The sequence below is a fragment of the Dysidea avara genome, chromosome 9, assembly GCF_963678975.1.
Source record: "Dysidea avara chromosome 9, odDysAvar1.4, whole genome shotgun sequence".
NCBI classification, from domain to species: Eukaryota; Metazoa; Porifera; class Demospongiae; order Dictyoceratida; family Dysideidae; genus Dysidea; species Dysidea avara.
This window is the reverse complement of record NC_089280.1, coordinates 35,948,926-35,966,751: the sequence shown is the minus strand read 5'-3', so window position 1 is coordinate 35,966,751 and position 17,826 is coordinate 35,948,926. Positions and strand designations below refer to the sequence as shown.

The 17,826-nt window shown below is 38.0% G+C and overlaps 1 protein-coding gene and 1 long non-coding RNA gene across 8 annotated transcripts in view; both read right to left on the bottom strand.

Moving 5' to 3' along the window:
* Positions 1-1,934: 1,934 nt before the first annotated feature.
* Positions 1,935-11,747, bottom strand: LOC136266994 (uncharacterized). 2 transcript variants are annotated; one of them, XR_010706440.1, is made up of 5 exons: positions 11,270-11,747; positions 11,182-11,224; positions 11,025-11,130; positions 5,382-5,471; positions 1,935-2,394 (listed from the first exon to the last, which is right to left on the bottom strand). It is a non-coding gene; the product is annotated as an uncharacterized lncRNA (long non-coding RNA). The 2 variants fall into 2 exon arrangements; XR_010706439.1 differs by having other exon boundaries at positions 1,936-2,394; positions 11,182-11,738.
* Positions 11,748-15,462: 3,715 nt separating this feature from the next.
* LOC136266990 (Fanconi anemia group A protein homolog) overlaps positions 15,463-17,826 on the bottom strand; it is a gene marked incomplete in the record, with an annotated part of 52,134 nt that continues 49,770 nt past the window's right edge. For all 6 annotated transcript variants that reach the window (XM_066062044.1, XM_066062045.1, XM_066062046.1 and 3 more), the window contains 1 exon segment: positions 15,463-15,678. In XM_066062044.1, the coding sequence (XP_065918116.1) occupies positions 15,601-15,678 (78 nt within the window).

The following is a 17,826-nucleotide window of genomic DNA, read 5'->3' as shown; positions in this document are numbered from 1 at the left end:
CTGAACTCTCTACATGGTAGTTTCTTTGTAGCTGAACTCTCTATTAGGTACCTTCTTCTAGCTGATCTGGCTACAGGGTGACTTGTTTGTAGCTGAACTCCCTACAGAATAACTTAATATAATTTTATAATGGAGTAAATTATAAACGTAGCTGAATGCTCTATTAGGGTGACTGTTCTATTAGAGTATCTCGATCTCGCATATGCTACACGTAGTTGGCTTTGGAATGATAACTCAGTGGTTTGTAATCCGATTCTTCTGTACTACTGCAAGGACTTTCTATGATAATTATTCCAGCTACACACCGATTTTCAGCTCACTGCTCTAAGCGGTTTGCCTGGTAGGCGTGAAAACTAATAGTTTTTTTTATTCATAAAAATCGATCGCGTAATTTTGACACAGGTTGGGTTTTGTGTCATATCTTGATGGCCTTTAGGTGGATTCCTTTCAAACCACAAAAAGGCACTCCTACGATAGTTACTCCATCTACATAGCAATTTTCAACTCATTCCTTCAAGCGGTTTACCCTGTGGGCGTGACAGACCTTCGACCTAATTTTATGCAAATAATCGGTCATAATTCCGTGAATGTTCACCAGATTCTTACCAAACGTGGTACTGAGATTCGCCTTAATGAGCCCTTTACGTGTGCCAAATTTCAGCCCGATTGGAGCACGCATTCGTGTTTTATGGCGGATTTTGCAAAGTGTGCGAAAAGAAGTAGAACTTCAACTTCTTCTTTTCACAAGAAAAAAAACCAAGAAAAAACCCCAAACTTTGGCCGTTCGTATCTTTTTTTTTTCTTTTTTTTCCTCCGGCCCTAATGGCACTCCCTTCCTCCCACACATCTCTATAGAATGCTAACAAAATATTTGAAAAATTAATTATAACCTACAGAAAAGAACAGCCGTTCGTATCTCGGAAATGGCTGGAGCAATTTTCTTCAAATTTGGAATGTGGACTCCCCTACCTAGCCGGCACTTCTGTAGCAACTTTGGTTTCAATCGGATAAGGAATCACGGAGCTACAAAGGTGTGAAAATCGCGTTTACTTTCTTCCTGTAAATATACTCACGGTGTGGCGCGCCGGCTTCTTGGGCCGTACGACACACTACCGTGTGTCTTGATCTGGTTCAACATTCTAGAAACACTGGAAAGTTTAAAATACCACCACATCCCGGAGAATATTCTTTGCTCACAGCTACTAATCAACTTCGCTATTTTTGTTTTTTGTGTGTTTTGTTTTCCATCCTTGCCATGCCTACTTTGACTCGGTATTTGTGATCACTTCAGATTATGACCTCATCTCATTATATTGATGGTTTCAGAAAATAACAAAATCTTGCAGCAGTTCTTTGGATACACAAACTAGGGAAGGTCACTACTAATGTCTGCCACAATACTCACTATTTTGTGTAGTGACGTTCACTATAAAATTAGTAGTGAATGTCACTACACAAAAAGAGTATTGTGGCAGACATTAATAGTGACCTTCCCTAGTTTGTGTTGTTACTGTGTATGTTCTAGCTATGAGCTAGTTGACAGACCATAAGGCCACTCCGAACATATTCTCTGTTTCCGTCCTGGACTTAGGGCATAATTATATAATTATTTGCATGCAAGGCAGGTGGCCCATTTTCATTATAAGTTGGGATGACAGTTTTTCAAACCATTATTTGCCTGCATGGCACAACCACAAAAAGCTGCATAAAAGCATTCCTTCCTTTTTAAAGCTGCAAAACTGAGCTACACAAATATGAAGTTTGTGTCAACCAGATAGCACTACTCAGTGTGACGACACTGTTTCGGTTTTCAGTACTCTAGAGACATATTTTAACTACTGATTAAATGTTTATCTTTTTGGAAGTTTCAATTTGAAGTCTTACTGGGGGCATGTACAATACAGTGTTAAGTGTATACTGCATGTGCTCAGCACAATATGAATATATGATATGTCACATAAACAGCTTGTGGTTCTATATAGTTAGGTACATAGATGAATAGCTAATGTAGTGTAGCCATCACTTTTCCTTATTTGTTTATTGTTACTGGGTAAACAGCATGCATGCCAATGCACCCAGGGAGTGAATAACTCCCCAAGGAAAATTACATGATTACAGTATTAATTGTCTAGTATTTGGTTAGTAAATGTGTCAATGTTTTCCAACTCAATCACTGAAGTCGGCAAGTTATTCCAGTCAACAACTGCATATTCTTGGAAAGTTATGTCAAATTGATCATGACTGACGACTAGCTATACAGTACTTGTCACTGGAATATACCACTAAAAGTACAATGATGATAACCAGGTTGGTTGTACAGTGTCAGTACAAAGCTAGTTCTTTAGCTGATCTTCATTTCCTTTCTGCAGTATGTTTTGATTTTTCAGTAGTCTCCTGTGAAAACAAAAACATGTATACTAATGAAATTTTAGGGATCAATCATAGAAATACAAAACAAGGGTGGTCACTAGCAGTTATATACTACAGCATAGCAGACACTTCAGTCATACACAATCTTCCATGATAGAGATTAAAGTGCACTATAGCATAACTGCAGGTGTAGATTTAGTTGCATTTCAATTTTTTACACCTGTTCGTTTACTTTGTTTTGTAATGCATGCAGTAACATGATTTATTATATAGTTATACAACGAGCACTCAATGAGCACACTGTTTGACTCTCATCAAGTAGTGCTTAGCATGCCAGCGTGATCTCTCAATCGCCATATAGACTAAGCGCCAGACTAATCGCCATAGTGATTTTCTTGAGTGAAAAAAGCAGCTATAGATGGTTTAAGTAAACAAAACCAAACTACAAAACGATACTAGTCTAATTCTTACTATTCACACTGGCTAAACTCGAATCTGGTGGCATGACAAAAACTGGTTACCACAATCAAACGTAAAGGTGAGTATCATTTAGAATATCGTAGTTTTATTGAGTCATTGTCGAAGTGGACTACAGTTTAACTTGGGCTCAGATGGCACCAAACTAGTAAGGTGTATAAGTACGTTTATATATATGTAGACTAGAGTTGTGGCCACCACATCGACTTTTTCAATCGCCATTGGCTGCTTGGTAAACATTATACGTATTGGTGGCATTATGGCCCACAATCGACCTTTACATGTCAAGCTATAAAAAAATTCGAGTGATCTGTGAGGTATCTTTCCACCTACTAGGTGAGGTGTCGTAGTGGTCTCGGCTGCCGGCACTTGTGCATTGCTGCACAAAACCGCAGCCAGTGCAATATCTGTATATTACACTGCAGTCAGTGCATTATAAGTTGTAATGCACTCATTGCGATCTACAAAACCGCAGCCAGTGCGTTATAAGTTATAATGCACTCGCTGTGGTCTGCAGCAGTGCAATATACAAACTATGGCACTGGCAGTGCCTTTGAACTGCCCACGCAGAGTGGTACATTACATGGTGAATCAGTACACACTGCATCAAAGGAAGAATGGCACTACCTGACACACAAATTATGCGACTAAATTCCCACCCCAAAATTACTGAAACACAAAGTGGTTATATTTTGTTTTCAGATATGTTCCATCTTCTATACAGCAGTATGAACAAAGAACAGTACAAGGAGTGCCTCTGTAATCAATCCAGTTATACTATACAGAGACTATGGCACTGGAGCCATGGCATGTACTACAACTCAACACCTATACATGTTAGTGGAAAAAGAAATGGGACATGGGGGAGGGACAAATGTAAGTGCATCTTAGATGCTGCAGTTGGCAAAAAGGCACATTCTGGGGCAAAGTGATGTAGAACAGTGAGGAAGCCAAGCCTGTAGCCTTATCCATAGTTGGCTGGAAGCATCAGCAGTTATGATAATAGGCATTGCAGGCAATTCCTCTACATGATATTGGTACTAACAAAGAGAAATAGTAAGGAGATATGGATTATATGCTAGAGTGGCATGTTACTACTTTTGTACATTGGCCTCGTTCACACACAGCGTGTGCATGCACACTTGCTCAAATGCTGAAAAGTTGGAGATAATCACTTTAACTGTCAACAGTTAAGCGATATTTATTGTGTTATTATAAACGGTCAAGTTGTGAGACTTTACATATGGCTTCACCCAGGCCAATGTTTGTACTTTAAAGTTGCATAACAGCTTTGTGGCTGTCGTGTAAACAACAACTAGATAATCAAGTTTCTTGTTTTATTGTGAGTGATTTGATAAATACGTAGCTTGATTATATTACAAGTGTGGTTTATAAGTAAAACAGTTTAGTAGATTGGAACCTCTAGGAGGTGAGGGGGCTAATACAATATTTAGACTACAGCAAGTTGAAATACTGGAATTTCATTGGCTACTTACAGGTATCTAAATCCTGTAGAACCCTTGTTTATGTCTCAATAGATCCCTGTCTTTGGGGCGATACAAAACAGGGCAATTATGCATCTGTAACATTGGCAAGCATGTGTGTTCAACTGGATAGTAAATGCAGTACTACTCATGGACGCTACATTTCTCATGTTACAATCAGCAGTGAAGGTACATGAATGAACTGTGGTCTAAATTAGTTAAACATCAAAACACAGGGCTCTACAGAATTTAGAAACCCTCAGGCCCTGTAGTAGCACACGAGCGAAGTGAAGGTGCCACAACACAGAGTCTTTCAGGTTTATAAATTTCGATTGAACCCTGTGTTTCAATGTCTATATTATTCAGTACATTTCTTATTAAAGACTCATCATTGTTATACTATTGGTAGAACACACATACCATATTGTCTCAATTTACGGCCAGTCTGGTATAAACATCTGGTCTCATTTAGTCACATAGAGCTTACAACAGAAGAGCTTACACTTGTAGCCATAACTTCCTAGTCTAAAATGTTTGTATTTAGCCTTAAATGTTCTCCATGGAATGGCACATTAACCAAGGTATAGTTTAGCCTTGTAGTCACTTGTGTGTACATGTATGAAGGTGGTTTTGTTGTAAAATGATGACAATCTTATGTACGTTTACTACATTGTAAAATGCATGTAGAACGCAGTGAAGCTGAGGGTCAAAACTATATAGTAGTACGGTAGAGTAGCTATCCACTGGTGGTGTTAGTGTGATTTTGCCTAATGTGTGATAGAACATTTTCAAACCATTGGAGCTACAGAAATGAAACAAAGATTTTTGCACTCTCCATGAGCAGATGAACAAGATGGTGTATAGGCTTTATTGATTTAAATTTTGTTTCCCTGAGGTAATAGGTTGGCACATTTTTATAGCATGCGTAATTTTATGATTTAAAAGAAATTTTTTTCTCGCAACACATGTGTTTGTGCAAACAAGGTGGGTCTTTGCTGAGATGGTCACATATACACAATACAAACAATCACAAACACATAATCCACTTACCCAGTTGTTATCATCACACCTGTTCTTGTAGTTCATGTATCTGTCATACATTACTAGTGTCAATGTGAACACCTTCTGGTACTGGAGGACCTGCAGATAAACATTAACAAATATTCTACACTGTTATATATACAAGTATAAGAAAGTTTTAAGCTTGATTAGGGATCATAAGTTGGGAAACATGGTACACCTGCAGATATACTAGTGGACATTTAATCCAAAACTCCGTCTATACCCATCAAAGAGTTAGGGATTAAATGTGATATGCGCTGGTTCATATATGACAAATGAACCAGAGCATACCACATTAAAAGAAAGAAAGGTACCAGAAGTAATTTTAGTGTCAGAACACACATCCCAACAATCAATTACACATGGAAGTGACCATTACACTTTGTTTTCAGCTACACTTTTCCTGCTACACATTCTCTTGTATATCTTTTTTACAGTGAACTAAATTAATTATTATGTAAACAATAAATCTAAAATCAGTGGCGGATCTAGAAGGGTTTGGTAGTTTTAAGAGAAACTCTTTTTGATATCATAAAATCAAGTCTTCCACCTGACTCAGTGGCCCACTCAGTGTATTTATATAATAAAGAAGATCTAGATGGTGTAAAGCAAGATATGTACTTTCAGGGACTCATTCATGAGTAGAAATCTTGAGTGTAATTCTGTGGACAACAACTGGCATTCCCTTAAAGAGACACTGGCTGTTAGTGTATCTAACCATGTTTCTAAAATGAAGCCTAAGTCACGCAAAGACCTGCCATGGCTGACTTGTGAAATTAAGTGAGCTATGAAAAATCATAAGAAATTATTTGACCATGCCAAACAACACAATACTGAAGAAAGCTGGAGTGATTATCACTGGGCTCATAACAAAGTAAACAAGATCCTTCAGGTATCCCATCAATATTACCATAATAGAATCCTGGACACAACATTTTCTGTACATCAACGTCATTTTTGGAATATATAAAAACAATGAAGAAAAGGACACCCTCCATACCATCTCCTATAGTCAGTGACCAAAGCAAAGGATAGAGCTACAGCACTAATTTCAGCCTGTTTTCACAGTTTAAGATCTGTTCAGTGTACCTGAGAATGACACTGGAAATTACAACATGATGCAGCCCATACAATTCTCTGAAACTGGGATTCAAACACTTCTGCAAAATCTTAACACAAACAAGTCACCAGACCCTGATGGAATCCACCCTATTATTCTTAAACACTGTGCCAGTAAACTTGCACCCATCTTGAAAGTTATTTTTACACAGCCATTGAATACTGGTAATATCCCTGCAGATTGGCTGGTAGATAATGTAACTCCAGTATACAAGAAAGGTGCCAAGGATCTTGCTACAAATTATTGTCTCATATTGTTAACAACTATCTGTTCTAAGGTGATGCATTTCATTATGAGTCATTTAAATCAAAATGATGTGCTACAAAACAGTTTTAGAGCTGGTTACTCTCAATCTCACTCATAGAAAATCTGAATTTTCATATGGACCATAATCTATTATGATACTGTTAGACTTTTCAAAGGCATTTGATACTGTACCACACTGTCGCCTGTTAAAAAGTTAGAATATTATATATTGATGGCCAAGTTATCCACTGGATTGAAAAGTGGCTCACAACACGCAAACAACAGTTCTTACTTAATGGGGAATCACCTGATTATGTCCCTGTAACATCTGGAGTGCCTGAGGGTACTGTATTGGGTCCACTAATGTTTTTAAAATCTATATTAATGACATTGTTGAAAACATTTCATCTCAGTCAAAACTTTAGCCGATGACTGTCTATTGTATTGAGCCATTAAAACAGAGCAGGACACTGTCTCATTGCAAAGGGATTTGGATACCTTATCCCACTAGGCACTGGTCTGGCAGATGAGGTTTAACTAAATGTTCAAATGATATCAAGGCATCTCCATACTTATTATTAGTTCAACCATTAATGGAATATACATGTGTTGTTTGGGACCCACATTACATTGTACAAATATCACATTTAGAAAAAGTCCAGAGTCATGCTGCAAGGTGGGTCCTTTCTGACTATAACTATCACAGTAATATCAGTACTATGTTGGAACAGCTTAATTGGTTGCCATTTGCAAAGAGAAGGAAACAGCAAAGACTTAATATCTTTTACCAAATAATACATGACATGATCAGCCATATTTGACCGGTTAATAGCCTTGGCTCGTATAATAGCCACCCCCAGATAGTAGCCACTCCACAACCTAGAATTATTGTCATAAGAGCCGCCCTTGGATAAGAGCTATGGCTTGTATCTGAACATACTGTTGCAAGTGATGACTAGACACAGTTGAAGCAGAAACCAGGCAAAGGAGTTGTTTTAAGCCAGGAAATAGCATTTTCGAGAGAAGTTAAAACGAATGACAGTATTGACAGATGATTAAACAAGGTCAGTCACTCGTGAATCTGTATAAATGCCGTGAGCTGCTGCCACACAAGCTCATAGTAGCCGCCTTCAGATAGTAACCACAGGGTTTTCCTTGCTGAAAGTTATAGTAGCTACAGCTATTAACCGGTCAAATACTGTATTTCTACCTGACTACTATCACTTCACCACCACACATACTAGACATCACCCATTCCACCTGATGATAACATCTACAAGTAACACTACATATATGACCGGAAGATGATCAGAGAATGGAATGTACTGCTAACACCACTGATTGAAATGGACAATTTAACTAAGTTTTCAGAAGCCATAATTGAATGTTTGTAATGTGTGTGGTATGTTTATTGTACCTTGTAGGGCTAATCTGCCTCGGCTGTTTAACCAGTAATAATACTAATAATAAACTCCCTTTCAGAATTTCACTTTTAAAGATGATGCTGGCTGAGTAAGCCATTCTTCTATTGTAAATAGCTCTATATCATAACAGTAATAACGTATCTCACAAAATGTCTTCATTTCCATCCCTGAGGCCAACTAGATCAACAGCTCAACTACTCACTCGATAATTATTTTTTCAGGTGCTTGTTTCTGCATGAGTTCAATAAACAGAGAAGAGACCCTGATGAGAACTTAAAGCAAAGAAAAACCATTATCTTTGTTTGATAAAAGAGCAAGTAAGGATGTCTAAATGGTAGACTAACACAATAATATAGTTATAGAGCTATATTAATGTTATACATTAATGCAATGGCTTTATGGAGAGCTACACTTCCCAGAAACTCCCTTTCAAAAATCCTAGAACTGCTACTGCAAATTAAAGATTAAAATAGTCCATTAAATGAGACTCCGCCCTAACCAGATCCATCAGAGAGGTGAAGCTCTGCTGAAATGACTGGATGATGACTGAGTACTGTGAATGCAGGCAATGGCAGATCACAACAAAGAGAAAGAGAGACAGCAGCAAAGTCAACCAGGGTAACAGAGTAATTTTCCCCACTTGGTGGACAAAAGAGAAGCCCGTAGTGGCTGCAAAAACAATTGCAGAGGACAAAGCATGTTCCATTTCACAAATACATTGACCATAAGCACGCCGTTTGATGTTGTCATACTTTGGGTGTTACTATTCAGTGGGCTGGACTACTGGACTGGAACACTAGACTGACATATTTTTGGTTTTTGTACATTCTATGGTTGGATTTACAGAATCTTGCAGTAGCTAAACACCCTTAGGGCACCTGCAGCCCACTTCTAAATGCTGAAGATGAATAGTGGAATATACGAAAACTGTCTCTTAATAATTTTGCTACTGTTCATGCCACTATACAACACTTATTCCTTACCCTGGTGTGTAGTAATTGAATGTGACAACAATAGTTAACCAGCAATCAACTAGCCAGTAGACAGTATCCTTCAAGTTATATCTTTACAGCAAGCTTGAGGAGCAAGCAAGCTAGTCTTGCTGCCAGACTTTTGTTTCAATGCAGGGCTTATCAATTATTAAAGAATATAAGCACCAAGAGTTTCATAATAATAGAGGGAGGCCCTCCCTCTATATATTATGAACTCTTGCAAGCGCCCATACTGAAAAATCTCTAATTGGTAAGCCCCTGCACTGAACTAGAGGCAAGTCTAGAAGTCTGGCCACACTGGCGAGACAAGCTTGCTCCTTAAGCTTGCTCTAAGGATAACTCAAAAAAGATATTGTCTACTGGCTTGTTGATTGCTGGTTAACTAATACTGTCACATTCAATTACTATATACACACCAGGGTAAGGAATAAGTGTTGTATAGTGGCATAAACAGTAGCAAAATTATTAAGAGACAGTGTTTGCATATTCTACTGTTTGTCTTCAGCATTTATAAGTGGGCTGCAGGTGCCCTAAGGGTGGTTAGTTACTAGCAAGACCCCATAAATCCAACCATAGAATGTGCAAAAACCAAAAATATGTCAGTCCAGTAGTCCAGTCCACTGAATAGTAACGCCCTCGTACTTCCTGTAGGTGAGGAGCACTTGTTAGACAATGTTACAAACAAAGAACAGTATAAGAAGTGTCTCTGCAATCGATTAATCCAGTGACTATGGAAAATACAGGCGATTAGCTAACACAGCCACAGGAAGCCGCATTGTGCTATCGTTAATCAACACCTTGACTTGTCAGTGAAAAAACTGGAGGACTAAGTAAGGTCTATGATACGTACTGCAGTTGGCAAAAAGGAACATCTCAGGATGAAGTGACATCAAAAAGTTAATACAAGCCCATAGCCTTATCCATTGTCAAGTTATGCTTGGCCGGGGACACATCAGTTACAAGGTTAGTTACCGTATAGTAAAACCTTTGGCAGTAAAAAAGTTTTGGCAAAAACTCACTATTGCAAAATTGATGAAAAAATCTTTGGCGTATGGGGCTTCACCTGAAAAAAATTTTATAGTCTATGAAAGAACGTAGTAGTTACCATGTACTGTACCAACATCGCTAACTACATGCAAGTGAGAATGATTAAACAACTTGCCAATTAAGGAAGATGGCAGCCATTTCAATCGCAAGTCTTTATCCTTCACAGTAAGGAATGACGACTCCCAATGGAAACAGCTGCCACATCCCTTAATTGGCAAGTCTTAATCGCTTGCATGTAGCAATGTTGCATTCAAGTAGTAGCTATCGTACAGGTGTAAGCATCGTTCGCTGGTTCTTGTAATATCAAGAGGATTTAGCGAACTATTGTCAGGCAATGAACCTCGTGACAATCAAAGGGAACACTTGAAAATACCCACGACACCTGTCATGATACTTCGATACTCATCCTTTCAACTTGGTTAATCTGCTCATGTGACTGCTAAAAATAAAGGGCAGATAAAACTGGCGATTGCAATGCTATTATTCGCCAAAGTTTTTTACCGCCAAAGCTTTTACTATATGGTAGATAGAAACTTGTTAAATAGAAAATTTTTAAAATTCCATAATAATATTTTGGAAGAATTTGGTGTGGTGACATTTTTGGGCTAGGGTGTGCCTAACCAATGCTGCCAAAGTGTCATGAAGGGAAATTGAGGCTGGTTTAGGGTGATAGTTTTGGCTGGGTTCTTCATGATCCCTAATACACGGTATGGTAGTGACCTGAGATTAAAGTGGTATATAAAATCCAAAAGAAACCCTCTGCCCTTATTTGGGTATAATAATTTATACTGTTTAGCAGTACCTGAAAAACATCACAAACAAAGTGGTGTCTTTAGTGTTCTTTTCAGTAGGAAAATATTCTTCAAACTTCTTTAAGTAGTCATCCTTGAGACAATCATCTTCACAATCTGCCACACAACACTAGTAAAACATTCCAAGTTAGCTGCTACCCAACTGACCAAATAAGGGACAGAGTAATTCAGGATCAGTATAGATCAATATCTACAAGAACACCATCTAACACACCATTACAATGAGGGGTGTTACCCCTATCAGATGTAATGTACTCTTCTCATCATCCTTACACCATCCAAACTGGTAGATTACACAGTATAACAATACTATTAATGTCTATAGGAAGAAATTGTTGATGGATAAAGAAAGAAAAATGACAACAACAGAGTACAACTTAAAATATACAAGTCCTTCCTTACAATACATTTCAATCAACAAGTGTCACTCCAATAGTAACTGTACTACTATGATGAGGTATGTTCCTGAACCATTGTTGGCAGGTTTTGATAAACCTACTTTTTGCCATTTTTGGCAACTTTCAAAGCTGCCAAAATTGGCAACTTCAGAAGCTGCCAAAATTGGCACCTTTCAAAGCTGCCAAAACTGGCAACTTCAGAAGCTGCCAAAAGTGGCAATTTCAAAAGCTGCCAAAACTGGCAACTTCAGAAGCTGCCAAAACTGGCAACTTCATAAGCTGCCAAAACTGGCAACTTCATAAGCTGCCAAAACTGGCAACTTCATAAGCTGCCAAAACTGGCAACTTCATAAGCTGCCAAAACTGGCAACTTCATAAGCTGCCAAAACTGGCAACTTTTAGAGCTGCTTCAAAAATGTATCACTAGCAGCTCTATGATATTTCCAAAAGTGGCATAAATTCCATGTCCCTTTATAGTTGCAAAGGTATTTTTTAATTGTGGGATTGAATTTCAGTTTGGGGTTTCAAAACTGGAAGCTTTTATAGCTACCAAAGTTGGCAAGATTATAAATGTAAGTTTATAAAATATCCAAAATGGGCAAGTTCTGTAATTACCAAAATTGGCAAGTTTCATAATATCCAATGTTAGTAAGTTTATAATTACCAAAATTGGCAAGTTTGAATTTCCAAAATTGGTTAGAATTTCCAAGATTCCATTATTGGCATGAAGTAGGCATGTCAAACTTGGCAATAAAAAAACATCTTATTTCTTGCCAAAAATGGAAACTCAAACCCACAATTAATGGTTACACACAGCACTATATAAGTAAAACCTGATACCTTCCAATTTTGGAATAACTGTTAAGATGCTTGTGAGAGAAATTGAAGCACTTACTGGTTCCATGACAAAGTGGTGTATACTCTCCTTAGCTTGCCAAGGAAAATACGTTGCTCTATTGTTTTGCAATAATTCAGATCCCATATAATGCCAATGTTGGCAATAATGGGGGTCACAAATTATTGCCAAATTTGACAAAAAAAAGGTCCTGCCAAATTTGGGCTTAAAAGAGCCAGTTTTGGAAGCTCAGTAACTTTTACATTAATTCTGTTTTTGTCACTACTTTGAAGTTGCATTTCATAAATTGCCAACAATAGCAAAATAAAATTCTTTACATTGCCAGACTTTGCTTTTAAGGCTGTTCCAACTTTGGCAATAACCCAATAGCTGCAAAATATGGAACCCAATAGATTGACAAAAAATGGCAACATGTTGGATCTACATTTGGCAAAATATGGACAATGCTGAATTTGCCAACATCTGGGATAAACCTAATTTTGCCACAATTGGCAAAAATATGATACTGAATGTTGCCAAAACTGGCAAAAAGCAGGTTTATCAAAACCTGCCAAAATTGGCTGTTGAACATACCTGCTATGATCTGTGATCACAGTCAAAGTGAAAGATCAAGTTTGATTTTACATGATGGACAACAGTCAAGCTGTTTTTCTAGCATGCTCAAAATTACGTGAGTAAGCAGTGCACGAAAATATATAACAAAAATACATCAATGATCAAGACAGACTGGCGAAGTCAACAGTCAAAGTCAATCTTGACTAACTTTGACCATGGTCACAGTTCATATCACAGTACCTATTGGAGTGACACCTCCTTGAGTGATATTATACTAATGTGTTGATCCATGTTAAGGCTGGTCGGGCTCACATACACAGATAGGTTCAATGACGTGCTAAATGCTTAGGTCCATAGTTTGTCAGATCGTCCTTATAGTGGTCAAAGTAATTAGTAGAGCGGCCAAGCAACAAATTTTGATGAAATCGTTGCCATCATACAAATTTGACTATCAAATGAGCCATCATGCCATCCAAAGCAGATCAATGCTTCATAGCAATGACAATTGGTTCAGGATTGAAATTACCACCAGATTCAATCTTGTAGCACCTAATAAATGCTGAAAATTTCATGGCCAAGTAATAATGGAGTACAAAGTTATGACACTTCAAGTAAGCAGGTTATGACACTTCAAGTAAGCAGGTTTACATGCCCACATGCTGTATTTGTGCAGACCCAGTCACACATATGTATGGGGGAGATTGTCTAACTGGAGTACATTCAGCAAGCACACTGCTGCAAGTAACACCTCAGGCTTCTCTTAGATAAAACAACTTGACCTTATCAGTGCCAATCATCACCTATCAACAGTTCTCTCTGTCATCAGTAGAATCAGGATCATGACAAACCTCAGTGATGATATAAAAAGTGTTTCTATAATGTGGCAGCACTATTCACAATGACCTGAAATGTCTTGCTATGAAATACTATCACTTTTTATCTAGAGGAATTTTCTACTGCCTGACTGATCATGACTTAATGAAGCTACAGGCTTGATTTTTTCACTGCTCGACGTTGGTTCAGCCCAACAGCTGCCTTTTTGGCATCCGCAGTATGATGGACTGACTTGTGTCCTGTTTTGTGTTCCATTTTTTCTCACTGACAGTACAAGGTGTCAATTCATGAAAGCTAGCTATGATGGCTTCCCTACTTTTTGTAATGGAAATTGTCTGTATTTTCTGTAGTAAATGGATTGATTGGAGGGTGCTTCTCATATTGTTCTCTATTTATAACAGTATAACAGGCTGAACATAGCTGAAAATGAAGTGTAACAGCTTTTCAGTACTTGTATGAAAACATTTAAGTATGGGACATCATACTTTTTTTTTTGATGCAGTCTGTGTTCATACATAACAAGGTGACCTCCCTTGTTTCTGTGACAGATGTACGAATAGTTCCTATACTGGTCGTCACAGTTACCAGGTTCTATTAGGTGGGACATTTGAAGAAAGCCACTCTACTCTTGTCATGTTGCACACACGAGGCAGGAAAGAGTATCCTAACCACACACACACACACACACACACACACCATGTGTACAACTACAATAATGAATAACTATAGTAAACCTAACCTAATATACCAACATAAAGTTTAGCTATGAATAGAGTGAAGTTAGTCATCATTCTTGACAGTTTCACTACTTTGTATGGCAATGATCTCTAATTGAAGTTAAAATCCCTAATTTTTCCTTGTAAAATGAAGAAGGTACACATGGTTTGTAGGACTCCACAGAACAACAGTTCAATAACACTATTTGTACTTGACCAAATGATGATCTTTAGTCAAGTCTTGAAGTTATGGATGGGACTTGTCACTTGTTATTTCAGCAGACAGTATTTTTAAATATTTTCTGGGACTAGCTGATGGACTATCCTTGCCACCACTCCCACCTCCATCACTGATACAGGAACACACATCATATTTTATACTATACATAATATTAAATGTGTTTCTATATAAACAGTTTGTGGTTCTATATGTGACCATCTCAGCAAAAAAACCTACCTACGTTTGTACAACTTTCAAAAAATATATTTTTTTAATTTTCTCAGCATTATCTGCAGTGTCCAAGGAATGGATCACCAGAGTTTCAGCTTATTGTAGTGAATAGTTTTAGAATTATAACACTAGACAGTAGGAAGAGCAAGATAATTGATTTGTACAGTGACTATACTGAAAATAAACTGCAGGTGCTTATGTTCACAGCAATAACTTCCACAGCATTGGGATTTTGCTTAAAATAGTCACCATGGATTAGCAAATCAATTGAAGTATAATTTTGTCCTGTAGTATACACATGAAGGCAGTTTTATTGAAGAAATGATGACAATTTTGTATACATCTACTGCATCATAACAAACACATGTGACACACATACCGTTGGGGCTACAGAAATGATTTTCAAACTTTCCATGAGCAGGTGAATAATGTATAGTTTTAACTGATTTGAATTCCTTCTTTGAGTAATGGTTCGATTAAAACTTGTATACTTTCTTTGTGGCATGCGGAATTATACGAATTTTTAAAATTTTGTTTTTCTCAAAACACATGTTTGTGTGAACTATGCAGGATTTTACTGATATGGTCACATATAGCTAGATAGATGAGTAGCTAATGTAGTGTAACCATCACTTTGCCTCATATCAAATTGATCATGACTGACTATACAGTACTTGTCACTGGAATATACCACTAAAAGTACAATGATGATAGCCAGGTTGGTTGTACAGTGTCAGTACAAAGCTAGTTCTTTAGCTATAAGTTTCTGATCTTCATTTCCTTTCTGCAGTATGTCTTGATTTTCTCAGAGACATGTGAAGTAGATGTAGTCTCCTGTAAAATAAACAAATAAATTAGCTAGAGTGCACATGGGTATACTAAAGGGACTACAAGAAGCCATATACTAACACACATACCAGGGCCGGAGGAGGGAAAATTGAGTTGGTCAGGCCATTGTATATGTTGAAATTGCTACTACATGGTGCTGCCAATGAGAGGAGTTGCTGTGCAGTGTGCGAAACACACTCTACAAAGTGTGAAGCACAAGAATTCTAGGGGGGTCTGGGGGCATGCCCCCACAGGAAATTTTTGAAAATTAGACACTCAGATATGCAATTTTAGTGATATTTCACTGCAAGCTAGCAATATAAATCTCAAGTTTGTAGGTTCTTCAGACTTTCTGTACTATATATGTATAGGTAATTGTAGACCTGATGTACAGGGGATACAGCATGAAACTTGCTAGGCTCATGCAGTGTACAGTTAGTTATAGCAATTAGAAGTTCAAGGGGGTCTGGTTGCAGGAGCTGTAGAATATGTTTGCAATTTAAAAATGCCTTAAAATTGATAAAAGTAAATCTAGCTAGCAACTTGCAACTTTCCCCCCAAATTTCACAGGGAACCCACACTACCGCCTTATAGAATATCATATAATACGAGTAGGCAGCTAGCTGTATACAGTGAATAGCTACACAGCTACAAAAATGCAGTATACTATACTGGTTTGTATGTAATATAAGTGAACGGATCATCACGTAAATATACTGGTGGACAGTCACAAGATCAATCACTATTCGAAAATGGTGAATGTGGGGTGAGACTGAGAGTTTGCTCTGTATCTTGACAGGACGAGTGGGTAGTTGAAGAGGAGTGATTTCTACTCAAGATCTCATCCAGATGGCTGCCATGTAACATATGGGTGTACAGCTTCCTGCCGCGGAATGAGGCACCTAAATTGTCACTGCCAGCCCTTCACCCAGTAAAAGAAGCCAAGCCAATGATTATTTTATGAAGATTGAATTCTGATACAAGTGTGCTAGTTTAGAATCAAAGAAGGCACCTGCCGTACACGTGATAAATTAATGCCAACTGTCAGCACACGTGATACGTAAAACCCACAATCATTTCTGTACAAAATTGATACGAGTGCTATGCTGTACTTTAAGGTAACTGGAAGTACTGTACATGTAGTCATAGATTATATATTCCCTACCCTATACTATATAATCCATGGTGTAGTTTTGTAGGCTGAGAAACTATAGGTAACTACTCGGGCCATGCATTTTCAATAACATCTGAAATGTACGTGTATAATATGATCGTCCAGAGATTGCATGAAAGTAATATAGTTCGAGCTGGTCAGCTAGTTGATCCAGCTCCAGATTATTGGTCGGGCTCGGGCCTGACCAACCGGATCATCTCCTCCGGCCTTGCATACTCTCCATATCTGTAATTGTCCGGGTTACTTTGGGTATGTAAACTATGGGATGTACTATTAGTATCTCAAAAGTGAGTCATGCAACAGGCAGTATTATGTAGCAGGCAACCTCCCTTGTTTCACGTTTCCTAATCTAACTTAAAGAATTCCTTGTATACGTGTTCGTTTACATTTTTGTAACATTATTATGACTGGTAAACCCACACATACACTATTAGAGGAAAGAATGCTGCAATTGTAGTAGTAACAAGTTAGTTAGTGTATTGTTATAGTTGTGACCGGTGAAGATGTAGCTAGCAAGGTACAGCCTGTCCATCATGACAAGTTAACTGTTAAAGGTATAGTGTATTTGTTTGAATGTGTACCACAACTATCAATTACTGAAACAGTGAAGTGGTTATTATGGTTCATTTTCAGCTACACATGTTCAGCCAGTGATACTAGGGGAACAGTCTAATATGTTTTGTTTAACCTGTTACCAGGGGCGTAGCCAGAACCCGGGAATCAATAATTCGAGATACTCTAACACAGCAGTCAGATCAAGATACTGTAATAAATCAGTCACAGTATTCAGAGCAGTGTAGCAAGCTACGTATGTAGTTATAAATAAGGAGGTGTGGTTGGTGGGGGGGAGATTAGGGGCGTAGCCGGGGGGTTCGGATTATGGTTTGGACGACCCCCCCCCCCCCCCGTAGAATTCTTTAAAACTAAAAATCACATCAAATCTTACAACCCTGGAGCTCTCCTTGTTACTTTGCACACTA